Source organism: Netta rufina, assembly GCF_964035555.1.
Source record: "Netta rufina genome assembly, chromosome: 5".
Taxonomy (NCBI): domain Eukaryota; kingdom Metazoa; phylum Chordata; class Aves; order Anseriformes; family Anatidae; genus Netta; species Netta rufina.
Window position 1 is genome coordinate 26013445 of NC_140128.1, and position 21303 is coordinate 26034747.

General features: G+C 36.6%; 1 protein-coding gene across 1 annotated transcript; it reads left to right on the forward strand.

Moving 5' to 3' along the window:
• Positions 1-384: 384 nt before the first annotated feature.
• Positions 385-1077, forward strand: GREM1 (gremlin 1, DAN family BMP antagonist; the record flags this gene model as incomplete). Its single annotated transcript, XM_084287376.1, has 1 exon — positions 385-1077. One exon carries the CDS (start codon positions 385-387, stop codon positions 937-939), a length of 555 nt encoding a protein of 184 aa, XP_084143502.1. The 3' UTR covers positions 940-1077.
• Between the last annotated feature and the right edge of the window lie 20226 nt (positions 1078-21303).

The following is a 21303-nucleotide window of genomic DNA, read 5'->3' on the forward strand; positions in this document are numbered from 1 at the left end:
TCCACCACTGTAAATCAGGAGCAGTGCTCCTAATGTCAGTAAGCTATAGGAAGGGAATAAAAACTCTTTAGAAGGGTAGTATACATGGATAAAGGAGCTGGAAAAAGATGTATGCTACAGTTAAATTCTGTTTGGACTTATTGTAGCCTCTGACTTTCAATCACCATATATGAAAGCTTTTATTACTTAGTAATTTGGAAACAGCTTTCCCGTTGGTGAAGGCAGAGTGCTCATCTTTTATAGGTAAGTGTGCACTCCTGCACACTTGTTTTGTCTGTGCGCACACACTTCCTTTATGGAGCTGAAAATTTTCTGCATACCTGATTTCCGTTGATATCTGAAATCCACAACTGTGCTTTATTTCCTCATCTTCCTCTCTATAGGATGGTCCGCACGCTGTATGCCATTGCTGCTGTGTTTCTTCTGATGGGATTTCTGGTACCAACAGCAGAAGGGAGGAAGAGGAATCGTGGATCCCAAGGTGCTATCCCTCCTCCTGACAAGGAACAGCCCAATGATTCAGAGCAAATGCAGACACAGCAGCAGTCGGGCTCCAGGCATCGAGAACGAGGAAAAGGCACCTCAATGCCTGCTGAGGAGGTGCTGGAGTCCAGTCAAGAGGCACTGCACATCACTGAGCGCAAATACCTAAAGCGGGATTGGTGCAAAACTCAGCCCCTCAAACAAACTATCCATGAAGAAGGCTGTAACAGTCGCACCATTATCAACAGGTTCTGCTATGGCCAATGCAATTCCTTCTATATACCCAGGCATGTCCGCAAAGAGGAAGGTTCTTTCCAGTCTTGTTCTTTCTGCAAGCCCAAGAAATTTACCACCATGACTGTTACTCTCAACTGTCCTGAGCTTCAGCCCCCTAGGAAGAAGAAAAGGATCACCCGTGTGAAGGAGTGCCGGTGTATATCTATTGATTTGGACTAAGCCGAAAAAAATATTGTACCGATTGCACTCTGACTGTCCGCAATCATTGTCAGTGTGAGAGGGAGTGGCATGAAACAGCAAAGCTTCGGGGCTGGACGAAACTGAAAGGAACCCAGTGAATTACCTAAAAAAAACCAACCAACCAACCAACAAAAAATCAAAGAACAAAATGGATGTAAGGGAAGAATAGGCATGAGTTTGGGTGTAAGAGTGTACAACGGATGTGTACAAGCAAATATATGAATGTTCACTCTGACAAAAAAAAAAAAAAAAAAAAAGGAAAGAAAGAAAAAATCAACAAGGGTATTAAAGATTAAACAATCTATTTACCCACAGTCATGAATTAGGTTTCGTAATGTAAATTCACATTTTTGCCACTTACTGGTAAAGTGGAGCTGTGGCTTTTGCTAATGTTCACCTGCCATGCTATTTGCTTTTACTGTATTATGAGAAACATCAAAGTGAGAGGACAATATATTTGAAAGCATGAATCTATTCTTAAATATGAAGTAGGCTACAAGCAGTTATGGCATAGCAAAAACATCACTGAAAATAGCAGCTGTATCAAGAGTTTGTAACGTGCTTCTTCAAAAAAATAGCTGTAATCCAAAAGCCGCTTTTGGAGAACAATGGGGGAAATGGGAGTGTTGAAAAGTCAGTATAGGTGGATGGAAAACAGAACCACAGCCGGTTAGACAGCAAAAGGCCAAAGTAAGTAGACAGGAGGAGTACAAAAGGGAGTAGAAAAAGGAAAGATACATAAATAGAAATACACGGAGGAAGAAATATTGTCTTCTGTTTACGTTTTGCTTTAATTTATATACCTAGTCATATATTACATAAATTAAAGAGAAACTATATACAAGGCTATTAAATACACTTCTGAATTCTAATGGCTCTCCACATCAATCCAAACCCATTCTTGTGCCACTAGATCCATTTGATGTCTTGTATTTCTGGTATCAGTTATTCCTCATATTACATATATATGTATATGCAGTATCTTTTATTCATTGGTATCTATACATACATACAATGAGTATGCATACTCTATTGTGCGTATCTGAACTCTCTCCTTCTCTTTTTCACACGCATACATAAAAACGTACATACCGCAGCACAAAAATCTTGCTAACCATGATCAAGTACAGAATGGCAGTAATTTAGTACATAAAGAGCAAAGCAAAAATTAAAACAAGCATCATGTGACTGCAAATGCAATAACCACACAAGAGACAAAAGACACGACATTCATGACTAGTAAACATTGCATTGTTATTGTTATTTTAGCTTTGCCACAGGCATGCAGTTTGTTGAAAAAGAGATGCAGAACTTTGCCAGCAATAATCCTCTTTTTATATCTTTTACCACAGACTTGCATTTAAACAGGATTTGGACTAAGTAAAGAGAATTTCCTGAAAATTAAGGGCTAACTGCCCCCTCTCATCTGGGGGGAAAAACACATGAAAGGGGACACGCTACTTCCAACAGCCCAAAGACACTCACCTGGGAGACCAGCCTGCATCGTCTTTCCTTCAGGAGTAGGAGCTCAAACCAGACCAGGGTGGAGGCACTTGGCGAGAGCGCAGCCGACCCTGTGCAGCTGGGTGGACGTGGGGCCACACGACCCCGCGGGCAGTGCCGCTGCCCTGGGCCCTGGGGATGTCTGGGCAGCCGCTGTGGGCTGCAGCCACCCTGCACCTCAAGCAGCCTTGTGCCTCCTGCTGACACCTTTCCAGGCACAGGCGCGGTGAGGGCGCTTTCTGTCCAGGCAGTGAGGGCACCGCAGTGCTGCTCACCTTCCTATGCCCTGACAGAAGGCCCCCTGCAAAATGGCGCTTCCCTGTGGCAGCCCTGTCCCAGTCAGTGGCACAGTGGGGCTTGCCCACCCAGGACTCATTTTCCCCTTCAGCAGCAATGCTCTTCTGTCACCACTATCAGCATTGCTGTTCTTTCTCACACCAAAAGCCTCTCTCAGCCACAGGGTGATTGTTTTGACTGGATTTCTGTCCATTGAACTCTGAGGAAGACCACTCTGCTCTGAGTAACATGTCCACAGGAAAGAATACACAGTGGCACGTCACAGATGTGTACAATGTGCAGTCATTATATTAGAAGCCACCACTGTTACACAATGTCTCACGCAATTATTGGCGATATCCTGTGTCTCTGCAATTATTATATTTTTCCTATAAAATCCACAGCTACAAGGTCTGCATTTATAAGATTGAGAGGTCGCAACTCATTGATTCATATTATTTAAATGCATTTCACCTGGTGTACTCTCACTCAGCAGGTTTGACACATTTCTTCATGGATTTTAAAATCCAATTTTAAAATCTGGAATTATAGGAGGTAGATTTCCACTGTGTGGAATGTGAATAGTTAAACAGAAAGATATGGATATTTAATGTTATTATTAATACAAATCCTCTTTCATTGATAATAGGCAGAGGTTGTTTTCCTTTAAATTACTTTTTTGAGTTGGTTTGCAGGTGACAGGGCCAATCTCAGCCTTTGCTGAAAGATTTGTACTAGCTAGTGTTTCTGTTCAATAAATGGGCACAACTTGATAAAGAAATTGTTTTATCCAATTGCTGTCAATAGAAAAACTCCCATTGTCTTTAACAGTGATGGGATTTCATTTTAGGCTGCTCTGTCCCTAAAGCCTTAGACATGAAGCAAAGCTTTAGACTTTACCGACTCCTTTATTTAACATTAGGCTAGCATTCTGAAGGAAAACCGATAAAAGTGTTACAAATCCTTATGTTCCAAACAGCCTGTGCACAGATCACAACAGAACTCCCCTGGAGGCAGATTCCCCCCATAACTATGTAAATTTTATACAAAGAACTTTTATGAATTGCTAGTTATTGCCTGAGAGTAAGAAAGTTCTGCTAACTTAGAATTATACAAGATATTTAATATCAACCACAATATGTATTTAAATGTCTGCTTTATTCTAAAAACAATGGACTATATAACCTAAGGCTGCAGTATTTTCATGCTCGGTCTCACAAAGCAAAACTTGGTTTAAAATGAAGTTTTAATTATTTTGTAACTGAATAGAATTGGAGGTTTTTCTTCCCAGCATTTTGTACGTCATTTTAACTACTAGTAACAAATAAATAAAATATCTTCTTCAGCCCATGTCTATTGTTGGTTTTTATTTTTTTAATTTTATTTCTTCCTTAAGTTTCCAGCTCTTTCTGGATCTGTTGTACTTTACTCTGACTTCTGTGGTTTCTCTTAATTATAAAAGGGCTTACATTATGACAATGAGACACAGAGACAAGCAATGGCACCATCATTCAACACGGCTACTTCAATAAGGTTTTAAATGAGATCTGTCACTTCCCCCTCACCCTTTCACAATTTATAGAAGGAAAATCTCAATCTTTACTCACACTTTTCCCCTTGTAAACCATATAGTGACAGTTCAAAATATAAATCAAACTCAAATTGTTGTAGAGTTGGAGTTGGGCTAAGCATGCCTGCCTTACACCTCACCTCAGTTCTGTGCCTATTCATCATTGCACTCCCACTTTTTAAAAAAAGAGTAGGGAACACCTTTGGAAACAGAATTTTACAAGCTCTCAGTGAGGACAGAGAAGATGAAAAGATGGAATTATGAAGGAGCACAGGAAGAGCTGTAATTTCCTTTCACCTTCTCTGTCCCTGCTGACTGAATTTGAACAAGGCTGGTGTTGAATAAAGGCTGCTACCACTGAGGGCGGATTGCGGCCACCCAGCTGGGAGGAGATAGCAGCAGCACTGCAGATGCTGTCTTTCTAACCTGATGCTCTGCCAGGTGTCCGGAGGACTAGGTCAGTCCTTCCAGAGGTCTTCAGTAGTGGTGTCGTTTTCTGTCCTTGTGGTGAAAGCTGCTTAGATGGGGATCAGCATCTCATTGTACCATGCTGAGGACAGCCTCTTATTGCACACAAGCCTTTAAGCAGTAACATAGCCCTGCTCTTTTTCAGACTTGCACCTTTTCGTTCAAAGGAGAGTCAATGACACAGTTGGGCCTACAATCCCTTGAGTGCTCAGCATGTTATGGCACACAGGGGTAACCAGAAGCAGATGTCCAGCACCCAGCTGTGAAAGAAGACATTGCTGCTTTTTCTTTTGAAATAATGGAGCTGACCAGTCTATGGAGTACTGATTCTCTGGGTACTTTAAAAGCTTTTTCTTTAGTCTCCTCTATTTATTTATTTATTTATTTAGGGGATATGGTGTGGGGGGGAGGAAGCTTCTAAAATTTACTGAAAGGGAAATAGCATTAAAATCATCATTTGTAAAATGCATTTGACCTTTTCTGGTTGGAGATTTAGGCACAATTGCATGGAATAAATTTCCATGAAGAGACATGAAAATATATCTTTATCTGAAGATTTAAAAAAGAGAGAACAACCTCCTGGGCTTATCTTTCTAATACTTTCTAGTACTATGGTCTTATTATTTATATGCTAACAAGCTGAGGCAGTCATTATAATTTACATTTGGCCTTCATACCAACTTCGAATTGAAGATATGTCCACTGTGAAGTCCTGCGTGCTTTATAGATAGTTGCACTGATCAAAAGAAGATGAGAGGGAGAGAGAGAAATCACACACCTCAATCAGCTTTCAGTGGACAGATAGAAATAAGGCTCTTTTTTTCTCTCATCCCAGCGAGGTAGGCTAGATTCCTGTTCAGGATTTCTGTAAGTGCTCTGCAACCCATGTGTTGTGTAGTAGATTTGCACACACGTGATAAGATTAAGGCATCAAGAGCAAGTTGGGCTGGCTAAGCATATGTGAGACATCTGAGCAACACATGGGTGCGGTAGGTGTGGCGTGCTCTGGACGGGTCAGTGGAACAGGCAACGCTGTGGCTCCACTCCAGCTGCCTGTCAGCAGTGCTGCCTGCCCGGAAAAAAGGGCATCATGTCTCCAAAAATGATGCGGTAATTTCAGCTTGTAATTCACCTTCTCCTGAGCAAAAAAATAAATAAAAGATAAAAGGGAACACTGGGGAACTGTAGCCCTGTGGACTGATATTTTGTGCTACCCAGCAGATAAGCCTGGCTTGGAGCTCTTAGTTCCAACAGACCTCTGAAAGGAGAAACACCAAGTCACTGGCAGAAGACAGAGCCTGCAATGCCGCTTTGCTTAAACCAGTATACCACGGACTGCTCCTTCTCTTTTAAAATAACACAGGTCTTATTCACTCCAAAGAATTCAAACTTGCTTTAGAAACTTACCTAATAACTGACATACATCAGTCACTTAGTATCGGAAGTAGAAGGTCTGAGATTATTTCTGAGTGGCCGTGCTTACTTGGGCAACTGCACTAATCAAAGGGAGGAGCTGCACAATTTAAAATTTTTGGGAATGAAAAAAATAATGTATATCTGGACCTAGTATGGACTTACACTGGGGGTATCACTGCTATGTATTTTTAAAAATCCTCAGATCTTGGCCTTAAAGTATCAAAAAGTTTAACCATAATAATATTTGGGCACCTTGCTTTATTTTTTATTTATCAGGTAAGACTTAAACCAGAAATACACAGCAACATACAGGTATGGTAACAAATCTCAGTAGTGCAGATTTTTGATGCTACCTTGTAATGCAGCTTCATAAAAACATCTGAAGCCTGTCTGCACTGCCTGCCTGGGAATGTAGCTGATGACTTTAAGGTGCCCTTTGACAATGTGTGGCTTCTGGCTGCCTGAATTCCTCCCTGAGCTTTTATGGGTTTGGGGGGAGGAGTACAGAAATTCTAACTGTCACTTGCTCACTCTCTTATTATTTTCTAAAAATATTGAAAATAAAATTTTTAAATGTTCGAGGATCAAGATGTGAGGATCAAACTATATATACTGACATAAAAGAAGAATGTTTGGGATCACATTAAAAAAATAAATTTCTAAGTTGCAAGAAGCAATAACTCCTCTTTGCTTTGATACAGATGTAAGTCACATAGCTTGGGGATGAATCAAATAGAGAAGTTACACTGACTCCCAATAAAATTTCTGCAAATAAAATTTGAAATTGCCTTGTTTGCATTTCTTTTTTAAAGAATGCCTTATGGAAACAGCTATATTCCAATTCATATTACAAGAGATCAAAAGAACAAAGGTTAAAATAATATCTCCATCTCTGGAGTCATTGAGAACTATATCTTAACCTTCTGTCTAGTAATACCAATATGGAGTCCAGCAAGAATGCAATTGGAAAGAATTAATGTGTCAGTTACAGTTCGTCTGGGACACCAACACTAAAATTCATTAATCATAATTTTATAGCTATTGCATGGCATCACTACAGAGCACTGTTAAGATTGTTTGATTTATTTAACAATGAATCTGCAGACCATTATATTGTTTTCCCTTTAAGTTAAACTATACCAAATTTCTATAGTTCATAATTAATTTGTTGAGGACTAAAGGCACAGTTATTTTTATATTTAAAAAAAAAAATATATATATATATATGTATATTTAATATAATAAGTATTCTCAATCTTACCTCTATCTTAGTGTGTTCTTCTTTTCAGGTAATAAAAAGTCGTGCTATATAGATATAACATACATATATTTGTCTCTAAAAAAAACAGTATAAAATGCCTAGTAATGCATTAGATATTTTTAATAAGCCTCAAGAATGCACATTTGCCATGTTTAAACATAAAATTATGGGCCAGTATCCCAATCTTCTTAACACTGTACTTCATGAGTGATAATTGTAAAATAAAATCAACAGTGATGACAGTAAACATGAATAACTTATTTTTAAGAAGGGGGACAGGGTTGTGGATACTCAGTAAGGTTTATTTCTAGACTTTTGCAATTAATGGCAATGATGAAGGCTAGCTGAACCTCTCTCCTTAGGATCTGAAGGACCTTGAACGTCCCTTGGGAAACAGATGTGCATGAGGAATATATATGAGGAACATTTTTTTCCACTTTTGTTATTAATTTGTTTCAGCTCCAAATGAATGAAGAGGCTAGATTTTGGAAGCTAAGTTAGATCTAGCAAATAAAAAGGAGAAAGAAAACTATGTGTGCAATGGAAAGATCTTACTGAATGGATCTAAATCCTATGGTAGGTAATTTGATCTAATTTTTGCAGAAAGGCAAATGCCAGATGTTTGCTCCACTTTGATCTTAATAACACTTTAGGCTGCAGACAATAAGATTGGTTTAAAATTTATTGTCTCTTTGATTTCTCCATTCTAATGCTTTTTAAATTCTTTACACAAGACAGATCTATATATAGGCAACTGGGGTGGCATCAGAAGCGTTGTATACTTAAGACATTCTTGAAAACCTCACTGTGGAACAGTGTTTGCTGTTTTATGCATCAAAACAAAGCCAGATTTTATACAGGCGACGTTCAATTTTCTTTTATTATAATGTCTCTTTTTATTTTGCATATGAAGTTCTGATGGTTGCATCTGTGGCACAGTTCCTTATATGCTTTTATCTTTCAATAACCTTATTAGAAGTCAAGACAATATATTAAATCAACATTAAGCAGCAGGAGTTGAAAGAAAAGTTCATCCATTCTCTTGCATAGGGAATAATCTATGTAGATCTTCAATTTCACCTTTACATTGCTTTTAGGAATATTTGTGTACAGAATATGTTTTAAAAGGGTAGACACCAGTGAAAGCCTCTGAGGAACCACATCTTCCTTGCCTTCAGTCTTGCCTTCAGTTTGGATCTACAGGCTCAAGGATGCCATTGCTCTGTGTACATGAGTTGAACTCAGACTAAGGCAGTTTATTAAGTCGTCTCAGGTTTCTAGCAGAGTATCTTATATATTCACTTATATAATACTGAGAAACAGTGGAAAGCAAGTGAGGCTGAGGACAAGTGATAGAGACAGAGTAATGGTTTAAAAGAAAGAAATAGAAAAAAAAAAAAAAGAGTTCTGGTGTGCAGCCTGAATATCTTATCATAATCCTCTGGCATAGTTCACAGCCATCTGTCCCCTACATCCATGCACAGTGTCTCTAAACAATTGTTTTCACTCTGCTCAGCCCAGTAATCTGAAAGTTCAAAAAGTCAGAGTCAATTTTTTTCTGAAGGAAATTCTGACTTTTGTCTGATGATGAAATTGCCAGTTGTTAGCCAACTGATAGAACAGCTACCCTGGCAGGTTTAATTTCAGCTGGCAAGTGTGTTGAGGCTCCCTACTCCTCTACCACTAAGTTTAGTTCTTGCAGCAATGTTCTTTGTAAAACAAAAGAAAACTGCCTTTATTTGGAAACAAATATTTTAATTCACTACCAGGAACAAAACATTATACACAGGTGTATGGTAATAAATACTCTCTTTCCTATCACATCACTGTGACAAGTGAGAAGACTTCCATCTTCCATGCTCTGAGAGACTGAAGCTTGGTAAAGCAAAAAATGTCCCCCAGTGTGAATTGCTTAGGTTCAAATGCTTCTTCACAACTTTTCTTCATTATCCTTGCCACATCTCCACAATGAAAATGTCTTTAATGTAGTCTACTCTCTTTATTTATCACAAGTACGCTGAAGTACTGTTTGCATAATTCCAAGGCATCTTTTGTCAATCTTCTCTTAGACAAAATACACCACCTGTACCATTAGAAAAGACTGAACAACAAAGTCACAAAACATAGAGGTTTAAATGTCATTTGATTTCAATTAAGAAGAGCGCAGAAGCACCGGTTTGCTAAAAAGGCATGATATTATGAGACTCCAAAAAAAGTTTTGCAACACCGGCCTTTGTGCATCATAACTGAAAGGTGTGCAAATGCTACCTAATGTGAAAATGCTACCCAGTTTAATGGAAGCCACACAAGGAAAGATTTTAGTCTCGACATTTATCTTTACCAACACATGGAACCACCTTGATCTGTTTTACTGTTGGTGAAAAAAGAAGGTAGTGTCTATTTCACAGGATAGAATAGGAAGTAAGAGTCAGTGTGATGGATAGTGGAAAGAAACAGAGGGCAAAAGGAGAGAAATATGTGCATCAGGTACTGATCTCAAAGATGAGGTCTAGTCTGCTGTCAGAATGTGCATAAATAGCTTATTAATAACAGGGGTGATGCATTGGCATTAGTGTGAAAGTAGGACTATACTCAGTTAGAACAAACATATTATGTTGTCAGAAAAAAGACATCCGGGTAGAGTACAGTTTATATTTGTTCGATATAAATAGACTACACAAGAACAAATCAAGTACAAATCAATTCCTGTGGAAACATTAAGGCATTTTCCAAGCAGATCACACTGCAGTAACCTCTGCCATCTCTGTGGCAGTGAATCTGTCACATTTGCTTACAGGGAGTTTATCTATCCGCACTTCTGTGTGGCAGATAGACCCCAAATAAATTTTAACCTCACAAACACATTTACCGGTAATAATATAACTGCAAAAGCTCTATGTTCTTCAACTAACATCACTCAATGGGTGGGACAAACCCTGCTTTATGTCCCAGTATAGGGAAAAACAAGGGTTATCAGGGAAAATTTCCTTTAATCTTCTATGATGATTACATCATACTGTTGAGTGCTCCTACATTTAGTAATGACATTCAATTCTGTCACCATTTTTCTCTTCACTTAACCTGCCTGCTTAACCAGGCAGCTCAGTTTCCATCAAGGCTGATATATTGGAAACAGGAAGAAGAAAAACACTCGGTGAGGCGATGCTGAAGCGAGGAACTTTTACGCTGAGGAGAACCCTCTGAAACGTGGGTACTGGTGCTACTTGCATCTTGTCCTTGCTGGCAAGAGGATGAGCTCAGGAAAGAGTGCAATATCAGAAATATGTCTGCAGTGTATCCTTGATGTAAGTTCAACAGTTTGCTGCTTTAATCTGTTGCTGTCAGTACCAGTACAACCAACATCTCCTGCGGACTGATATGGTTTATTGCTCCATTCATAGATTTTTATTTTATTTTATTTGTGATATTCAGAAAATGCTTCATTCAGTGTTGCAGGTCTTGCTTGATTGAAACACCTAAGTCTCATCTTCAGTGACTTTCAGTAAAGGTTTTCTTTGATCTGTTTTTTCTTTTCCAAATAAAAATAGCATTAGGCACCAAATTTCAGTTCTGGGTTTCTCAGATTTCTGAGGCTTGCACTAAATCAATTTGCTGCTGAGAGGCATGCTGACTGATAGCAACCTAAATAGCTTCTCTGGTCTGTGGATTGTGCCTCTAAGAATAAACCAAGCATAGTTTCTATTCATATGAAATGTTACAAAGGAGCAACAGACTGTAGGCTTTCATCAAGGCTCATTGTTGGTCAAAATAGCTTGGAAGCTGGGGTGGCAGCTCTAATTTTTCTAGTTTCAGCCGTAGTCTGTTTGGCCTTGCAAAAAAACCTAACCTTATAGTACAACCTCAGACGGGACTTTTTTTTGCAGAAGGCAGAAGCTGCCAGAGCTTATCTGTGGGGCTACGTTTGGGGATGGACTTCCACAATGCAAGACCTGGAGTGCTTATTACCCTCTGAGTTGAAATCGGATGTTACTCCCTGAGGCATGGGTCAACACGTCTGTCATGCATAGACGAGACTGTCTGCTCCTCTCAGTTGGAGAGGGATGTTATTTTCTTAAGGAGCAGGATGTTATTCCTAGAGGTCTGCCCCTTGGTAGGGTCAAGAGTAATATTTTATGGTTAATGTTTATGATTAATTTTGGCTGTGGCCTTTCTTTTCAGAATTTCTATGGTGTCAGTTCAAGTTGGTAAGGGGAAAGCTTGACAAGGTTAAGGCATGAACCATATACTCACTTTTCCTTCCAAAGTAAATACTACAACAACAATGCACATGGGAACCAAGGAGCACATTCCTAAATCAAACCATAAAATTCACACAGGGAACTAAAACAGTAGGATTCAAGAGGATGTTGTTTTTTTTTTTTTTTTTAATCCAAAGGATACATTTTCAGAAGGATGCCTAGGGAACTAGCTCAACACAATCCCAGGAGCAAAAAGGGCAGTTTGGCATCAGATTTCTTGTGCTCACATTACTTAAAAATTAGTATTGTCTTTGCCCCTTTTCCCTCAAAAAATATCTGTTAAAGAAGTAAGGTGAATGATTCTCAGCTGTTCAATACTGCTTAAAGGAAAGGACATGCTAGCCTCACAGTGTGATGCAAGTTTATTTTGAATGTATGTTAATCTTGCTTTTGGAATACATCCAGATTTTCTGCCTGGATTTGAATAGGATCTTTAACCTTCTATGCAATCTGTTCTCTTTTTAAGAATCTTCTCTTTTCTCAGCTTCTGGAAACTCTGATTTCTCTTCACATTTTTTGCTTATGCAATTGTTTCACAATAAACTTGAGGTTGGATTTGGTTTGATACTTTAGAAGATACTTAAGACCAGAGAGATGGGGAATTTCTTTCAAAATTTTAAGGCATTCTTTTTGTTGTCGGGACAAGGTGTATGAGTACGAAGATTTATTCTTCTGCTATTGTTAAAACTTCCAAAATAGGTTACTGCACATAAGCCATAAAGATGATGACTTCAGAAGTGTGTACATGAAGCAATCTCAGAACTCTACCTTCAGTGACCTGCATCATCGTTTTGGAGTTCTGGAATGCATCATCAAAGCATAGGGGGGAAAAATGATCATTACATGAGAACTTCTGATGATGATTTTAAATTAGGAAAAAAAGAGAGGGCAAAATTCACATGGTGAAACACCTTCTCTCTCTCTCTTTCTGCAGTCAGAGGATATATCTGACATTGTGCTTTCCTTTCAAATTCAAAGAACTTGGAAAAAAATAATGAATATTTAAAATTACTGAACTTCAAACTCTAAGAGGAATTATGTTTTGGGTAATCATCCATCTCAAACATCAAAAGCACTTTGTGATAATTAAAACTCTATTATCTGACATCATGAATGCATGTCCTCCTTTGAATATTTGCATCATATCATCAAAGACAGGATGATTATGACTGCTTCAAATCACATATAAAAGTTAGCACAGCTAGCCTTCGTCAATACTTCAATGGAAATCAAAAATGCTCAAAGAAAAAAAAAAGCACAGCACACTTCTGTCTTTTTCATAACGAATCAATGGCACAAAATAATGCTACAGACACTGTGAGTAGGATCAGCAAAGAGCATCATCTTGCCCTCTTTTGAGGTTAATGAGAAATTGAACATAGAAAAGTAGGAGCATTTTATGTTTCCCTTAACTCACACTTTTGAAGTGTGAGTTTTGAAGGTCTTTTGAAGAAGGTCTTAACTCACATCATCATATGGTGATTTGTGGCTCAAGCTTTTCATTAAGACATTAGTTTTAAATTCTACTGCTTGTCTATTTACATAATTGTAAAGTTCTCAGTGGTTGATTCACACTATTTTGATTAGCTATGAATCATGTAGTAGGCTTTGTCCGTGACTCTAACTAGTAGAGTTGGAAGTAAAAATCGTTAAGTGCTAATACAAATTCTTATAAGTATGATCAATAAGTATGATTAATCTTATAAGTATGATTAATTTTTTCTCAGAAAGAGTGGTCAGGCATTGGAATGGGTTGCCCAGGAAGGTGGTGGAGTCACCATCCCTGGGGGTGTTTAAGGAAAGATTGGATGCGGTGCTTAAGGACATGGTTCAGTGGGTGACATTGGTGGTAGGATGATGGTTGGACCAGATGATCTTGGAGGTCTTTTCCAACCTTAATGATTCTATGATCTAATAATCTGGCTGAGAATTTTGCAGATCTATTAGTAGAGTTAATTTCATAAATCATTTCAAAAGGTTTAATCATTTATTGCAGTCCTGGCACTTAGAGTTTGAATACATTTCATCATTAGTAATGAACAAATGTAGGAAATAGATGAATGTACATTCAATTAACAAGGGTTTCTTAAACAGGGAGACAGAAAGAGAAAGACAGCAAAGAATTACAGAAAGGACACAATGCCAAATGAAAAAAAAAAAAAAAAAAAAAAAAAAAGAGAGAGAGAAAATAATAGTCTTGTAACACTGCGAATGAAGAAATTATTCCTCACTTACTCCTCACATTCTTTTTAAGAAGTTGCAGAGGGTTTTTATGAAGGCCCAGCATGCTTAAAGTTGTGAAAAGTTAAAGTTGTGAAAGTTAAATCACCACTCATTTCTTCTGATGCTGTCTTCAGCTGTGATCTGTGAAGCCTGTTTCTCTCATCAGAGACAGATAATACAGTACCATAAGATCAAATTTGAAAATTCCTAAATTTTCTTGTGTGGGGGGACTAGGTGTATGAGAACAACTGCTAGTATTACTTCCAGCAGTAGCCAATACATTAACCTACATGGAAACCAGAAGCTTCTGAAGCCTGTGCATCCACTGTCATATAGAAAAGACTGGACACATTTATGGTTGTTTGCAAGATGCAAAACAAACAACAACAACAAAACAAAACCCTAGAGCAAATAAAGCCAATGAAATGCAGCAAACATGCAGCAAAACCAGGACTTGGCAATTGTCACATTTTTTCATCCTTCCAAAGAAACCAGCACAAACTGAAAGGCATATTCTATTTAGCTGTCTCTGTGTCTTGTTCTCTTTGCATCTGGAATCCCTTGGTTTGTTGACTCATGGTATTGGGCCTCTCAAGACCAAGGACTGCTTTGTTTGACCTGGTGTATTCATCAATATTTGCATTGTTAATTTCATTATTTTGCAAAGCACCTTGTCTCATGAAAGAGGTTACACAAAGAAATCACCAGTCTGCTTTGATTAAAGTTTTCTCAGAAGTTAATCTAAAATTCTACTGTCATCAGCTCATTTGCTTTTAAATTATTTCAGTAACTACAGTATTCCAGCTTTTGATTTTGTGCAATCTCTTCCTGAAACAATGGATATATGAAAATTTCACTACATATTAGTGAAGTATATGTATATTTATATTAGATCTATGGTTGGATTAATTTGGCCATATAAATAACATAGCTTCTGTTAGAAGTATATATATACATATAAATATACACACATATACACATATATAATATATAAGTGCATATTTATAGGTATGTTTGTATATTTATAAACAAAATAATTTAGGAATAATTGAATGCTTTTATCTACAATTTTAACTCATGGATAAATAGCTGTAACATCTATGGGTATGAAATGGTGCATCTCTGAAATTACTGAATTGTATAAATCTTAACTGCTTATTAATTGGAAGAAGACAATTCAACAATGACAGCATTTTACAATAGTCTACCATAAATTCATTCTGTATTTATGAAATAACACTTTTCAATAAATCCAAAGATGAAATACACTAACAATGAAATAATGAAGAATTCTACAGCACAGGGAAAAAAAATAAGGTTTATATCTGATGACACCTTTGTATGTTCAGAATCACAGAGTAGCATTCATTTTAAAACTGAAAGATAGGTCCAACTATTTTGAACTTCTATTAAATTTTGGTGTTGCTGCATAGGTTTATTCTTGGAAATTCACTTCAAGACACTAGACAATAAAAAAATAAGAGAATGAAAGACAGCAAGTGTCTCTCTAAGTTGGACTACTTTAGCTTAGCTAATTTTTATTAGGATAATCATTATACATGTGTTTTGACTTTTCAGTGTCTATATAGATGTTTCTCACTGTGGTAATTTAAGCATCTGTCAAATCTTCCCAATACCCATATGTCCCTTCTCTTCTACAGGAAGTGGATTGTAAACCATTCTTCATGTTTGGTTAATGCCTAAATCTTGTTGATTATTTCTATCTAGCATCTCCAATTCATTTACATAGCCAAAATCTTTATTCAGGTTCTTGTCCTCACCAGTCTTAATACAGAGTCTCTTCCGTGATGATAAATGCAGCTTTTAAAAACAAACAAAGAAAAAACATACATACAAACAAAACCCACTGTTTGATCATGTCACTGTAGATTTGTTGAGTATTGCCACTGATTCCCCCTTTTTAACTCAAATAGTTTGTCGTGATTTTCAAGGTCCTTCATAGTGCATCTCTGTCTTATTCTCTGTTGACATGATCACTCCAACCTCTGGTAACAACTTTCTAACACCCTTATGCTGTTCTCAGAAACATCTAACAAATCACTTTCTATTTATTTATTTATTTATTTTTGTGATACATGATGCCAAACCCACCTCAAATATACCAGTCTTCAGAAAGTTGCCTAGCATCCTGGCAAAAATGCTTCCAGTTTCTGTACTCCCCAAAAGGTCATGAAATTACTCTATAATTTTATTTATAAATTGCAGCTGTTCCCTATTCTGACTTCAGAGAAATTGGGAAAAAAAAAAAATCTGTAATGATGTACAGTAAGGTTTTCTAGGCTATCAATCTAGAATACTACAAGTAACAGTAAAATATAGGTAAAATGATAAAGTAATTTACATTTTTTTTTCTTAGTTAATGGAGCTCAAATATTAGTGTCTGGAGACATTAAGGACAGAGACACTTTGAGACACTATTTTAATATTATTTTGTGGGCAGCATGCTTTGATTTATTGAAAGTCATTTAAGAGCTTTTCAATATTATGTATCTGGAAATGTGACAAGTTGCCAAAAGTAGCATGAGAACTAAAGGAAATCCACATCCCCAGAAATGTGTGCAAATTGTTTCAGACACAATCCTCCCAAACATTTATTAAAATATCTTCAACAAATTTACATCTGTAACCTACTTATTTTAATGCTTTGCAGATCTCCAAAATACTATATATCTTTTTAACAAGTGCACTGAATCTGGAATATTAACTAGATCAGTAAAGTAGAATAAAACCTACAGTATCTCAAGAATATATTTTACACAGAAATTTTAAATACAATTGATAAGATGAACAAAAATAGAGGAGTAAAATATAGTATTTTATTTACAGACAATGGTTCCTTAAGAATTTAGTTTAAAAATAAATATTCAGTTCCATTACAATAACTTTTACAAAGTTAATCGTTTGCACATTTTGTTTTTGAGAAAATTAAACCTTCAGTTACATAGTAGAAACACACACACACGTGCTCACATACACACACACACACACACACACATGTAATTACAATGTAAAGAGAAGAAAAAAGCACCTGAATCTATTTAGCTTATTCTTTTTGCATATTTATATAATATTTACCCAATAACTACTCAAAGGACTTAAATTCCTGAAAATAATATACTAAACTACACTAATATTCCATTTTTGTAGTACATTTTGTGGTATGAAAAGTGCAACATTGAGCTCAATTCAAATGACAGCAAATATATTACTGCTGAGTGTATGTGTTAACATAAAGGCAAAACTATGATTTTATTAAAGCAAATCACATGCAGACATGAGAGACTAAACCTTGTTATGTCTGTGAAACTTGCTAGGTACACACAGGATATTAATAGCATTGCAAGAGAATTTGCCATTTTGCTATGTCTTCAAAGAGAAGTTAGAGAGCCAAAGAGGCCCATATTTTGATGTTTTTGAGTTAGATTGAGAGAAGAGAGGGAAGAGTACCAACAACAATAATGTTCAACAGTGCAACTATTCAACTTAAATTGATTGGAAAGGAAAACAAAAAAATCTCAAAATAACTAAATAGAAGTTGAAAATCATACTATAATCCTACTAAAAACACTTTCTAGAGGCCAACTCTGATTCCTCCCAAAATAATCTTTCTTTATTTTTGCTTCCTGTACATTTGAACATGGCTATGCTTTTAGCTTTGTACTTCAGAAAGTAATAGCTGAGTGGTATTCTATATGAAATGACAGGTTGTATTTTCAAAATCAAAACATTGAAGTTTAAATCATCTTTTCAAAGAGACTGGGGCACTTAGAAGCCTAAGACTCACGGAATGATTCCAATGTGCTGAAGTTACTTTTGAAAATTAGATGTGGCCTTTTTATGTTGCCCTGTATGATATTAAAATTTTACTCATTCTGTTCTCACAGTACATATGGTTTGCCTGTAGTTTTTCTGGACAGGGGCAGCTTTTTTTCTATACCTGAAAAACATTGCCATTATAACAAATATGTATTTTCAAAAAAAACTATAAAAGTACATGCTGCCAGCCATTAGCTGGGTATTCATAGCTTTGCTGAGGACTTGTACAAGAAATGGCACTTTTCCCTATTCCCTGTAAACAGTCCTTATCCAATTTCATCTTACATGGAGCATGGGCTTTATATTTCTTTGCAAGAGATATCAGTAACATTTCAAAACCAGTGCAATATGACAAGAATGTACTTCATTTGCATTCGTCTTTTCTGAACTTGACACCTGAAAATCCTCTCAAGCTTTTCCCTTTTTCAAGTTATATGCAGATGAAACTATGCTGTTCATGCTACAGTAGCTAGCAGATTGGACCTGTTGAGTATGCACATGGATTATTTCACCTGGCTAGTACTCAAGGCCCCACAGAAGCTTGTCCAAGACAAGCTGGCTTGATTACCTGATATAAAATCATCTCTGAATCAAAACAAATAAAATCCCAACACTTTAATAGGAAATTCTGTGAGGATGGATTTCTTCAAATCAAAATCAAAATCAACTAGAAAGAGTGAGCTTTGTACATTTTAATGTTTTTTTTACCAGCCTCTTTGTTTTCAGGTATGTTACAGAGTCCTTTTATTTGGCCCATTGATAAGTGGGTGAAAATATGTATAAAACATAATGCAAAAGACACTCAGAATTCTCATATCACACATATTTTTGGTCTAAAATAGAGCTAAAGCCTTGGTTACATAATTAAATGCACAAGTTCTGCCTCCTACTCAGAGACAGGCTTTCTTGATGTAAAACAATAAGGAACAGAAATGCATGAAACATTGTACTGATTGTCTAACCCTTTGAAACTGAAGCTGTTTAGGTGAATTACTAAGGTTCAAATCATGCTCAGTAAAGCTGAGTAAGTCTTTAGTGTGGTTTAGAAGCTAAATGACCTCTCTTCACCCAATAGTTGATTTTTTCTTGGACATTTAGCAACTAGTTTTGTAACTATGCGACCTTACTTTTAATAAAATAAGGAGAGTGGGGAATAGGGCAGGAGCTCCTCGGGTCAGTTTGTTGAATTAGAACATTACAGGGAATCTTTAAGGAATGAGATTCATACCTGAACCTTCCAATTTCTTTACAGCTTTCCCAAAACATGGTAGACTGTAACACAAAATGAACAACTGGAATGAAAAGGAATCAGAAGAAGGATTGTTTTCATGCAGAATGGAAAAACAAAACAAAACAACAACACAGTTTTGTTCCTTCACCTTCTTGTCAGATTTGAAAGAAGTATAGAACAGAACTGTGATCTTGCTCTATTCTTTGTATGAAATGGTATATTTCCACCTAGTCTCAGATAAACTCACACCAAAAAAACTTACTCTAAGAAAGTAAAACAAAACAATACAACAAAAATCTATAAAAATAACACGGCTTTTACCCAGTGCATAGTCATTAGCTGCTAATGGAAATATATCCCTTAAACTACAACTGGCTAAGAAATAAGCAGCAGGTGCCATACAATAAATATGTTAATTTACTGATTATAGATGCTTCAGGCAGCAGGAAATAAAATCACATTTTTTGATTTCTACACAGTTATGCAGTTTCTGTAACATGTTATCTCTGAACGGTTGCATAGGATGAGCATTTGCCCAGCAATAATGGAATGTATTTACAGCATGCCAAATGAGAAAGTGAAAACTAGAAAATTAGAACTACAAGCTTCATCCTTCTGGGAGAAAGCAAATGTATCATTTGGGTTTTTTAATGAGTAATTCACATCACAGAATGTTGACCAAAATTTTGCTGCAGATTCTAAAAATGATTAAAGAAAGACTTTCAAATGGTGAACAGATATTGCAGCTCCTCTTTTTTAAAGTCACTGTATCTTAACCTATAAGGATGCTGTATGCCAGAGTCAATATCGTACATGAATCTGAGGCCATGTCAATGCTCTTAAGGATTTTACTTTTATCAAGTACATTACAGTTCATTAGGAATCACAAAACCATCCCACCCTCATCTTCAGGATTATACTGTGCCCCAGCTAACTTGTAACTTCAGTGAAAACAATAGTTATCAGTAATGACAAAATCATTTGCCCTAAGCTACAACTACCTGTTTATGATTAAATGAGGCTGAAAACTCAGGTGGTGTGGCTGCTAAATTTTTCTTAGGAAAAATTTTTCTTTTAGGAAAATATGAAGATTCCTCTCAGGGCAATACATGGAAACCTGAAATGCAACTGCGTGTCGGCACCTTGTTAATGGATCTCTCAACAGTTTTCACTGTAGTCAACCTTTCAGTGGTCACAGCACAGTAAAAGAGTAAGAAAATATACACAATCCTGTTCATATTAAATTATATGAAAATAAAAACAAAAATACAGGCACAGAATTAAATTCATATATGAATGTAGCATTTCAGAAAACCCATATAGCCTTCATTAAAGAATATATACAAAAATTCTGCTATTTTGGAAGAGCCTGCTAGCCTCTACTTTAATCTGGAAATATATGATCTCTTTCCCCTTTGAAAATGTATATATCCCTTGACTGTATTTTCTAGTCCCCCTTCCAGCAGTCCCTGGGGCAATCTTGGCTCAGGGAATTGTACTGCAGTGTCACTTCATAGCAGCAGTGGTTTTAGGTGTTGATGGCCAATGGCAAATATTCCATGCAAACAACCTCCATTCTTCAAAAGCTACCAGAACTCCAGTTAGCTGTTGAGGCAGATTCCACCCCACAGAAAAGAAATCCACATCCCATACAGGGACAGCTCAGGAGAATCCTCATGACAAGATTCAAAAAGAGATTTTGTTCTGTTCCATGACCCCATAATGTCCTCTACAGGTATTTTTAACTGTGGTTTGCAAGAATACTCATATACATAAAATTACTTGTGTACATAAGAACTTACGGTAACAGCTTGTATGAAAAGGCTTTGTATTTCCTCAGTATTAGATTGGTGATTTGAGAATCATTTCTTGCATTATGCTCTACACCACACTATTTGTGATATTTTAAATTCAAAATCACAACAAAGAGTTGCTTGGATATGAATATTTTCTTTTAAAGATGACAAAATAAATATCGTTTCATTGGGTCTTTTGACATACTTCTAGATTTTTCTGTCAAGAGGGACTATATGATCTGGAAAGTCAATGTACATGGGATTCAGCTTAGCACATCTGACCTGAGTCCAGTAATTTGCATTAGACTACATCAACCTTTCAGAAAGATTGTCCATCCTGATTTGAAAGCACCAGAGAAGAATGGAGAAATCACAACTACGTTTCCTAACTGCTTTCTGTGGTTAACTAGGCTTATTACTAACAGTTTAGAATTTACTTCTAATTTTTATTTCTCTTCTGTTTTTAATTTTCAGACTTTTTTTTTTTTTTTTTTTGTGATACT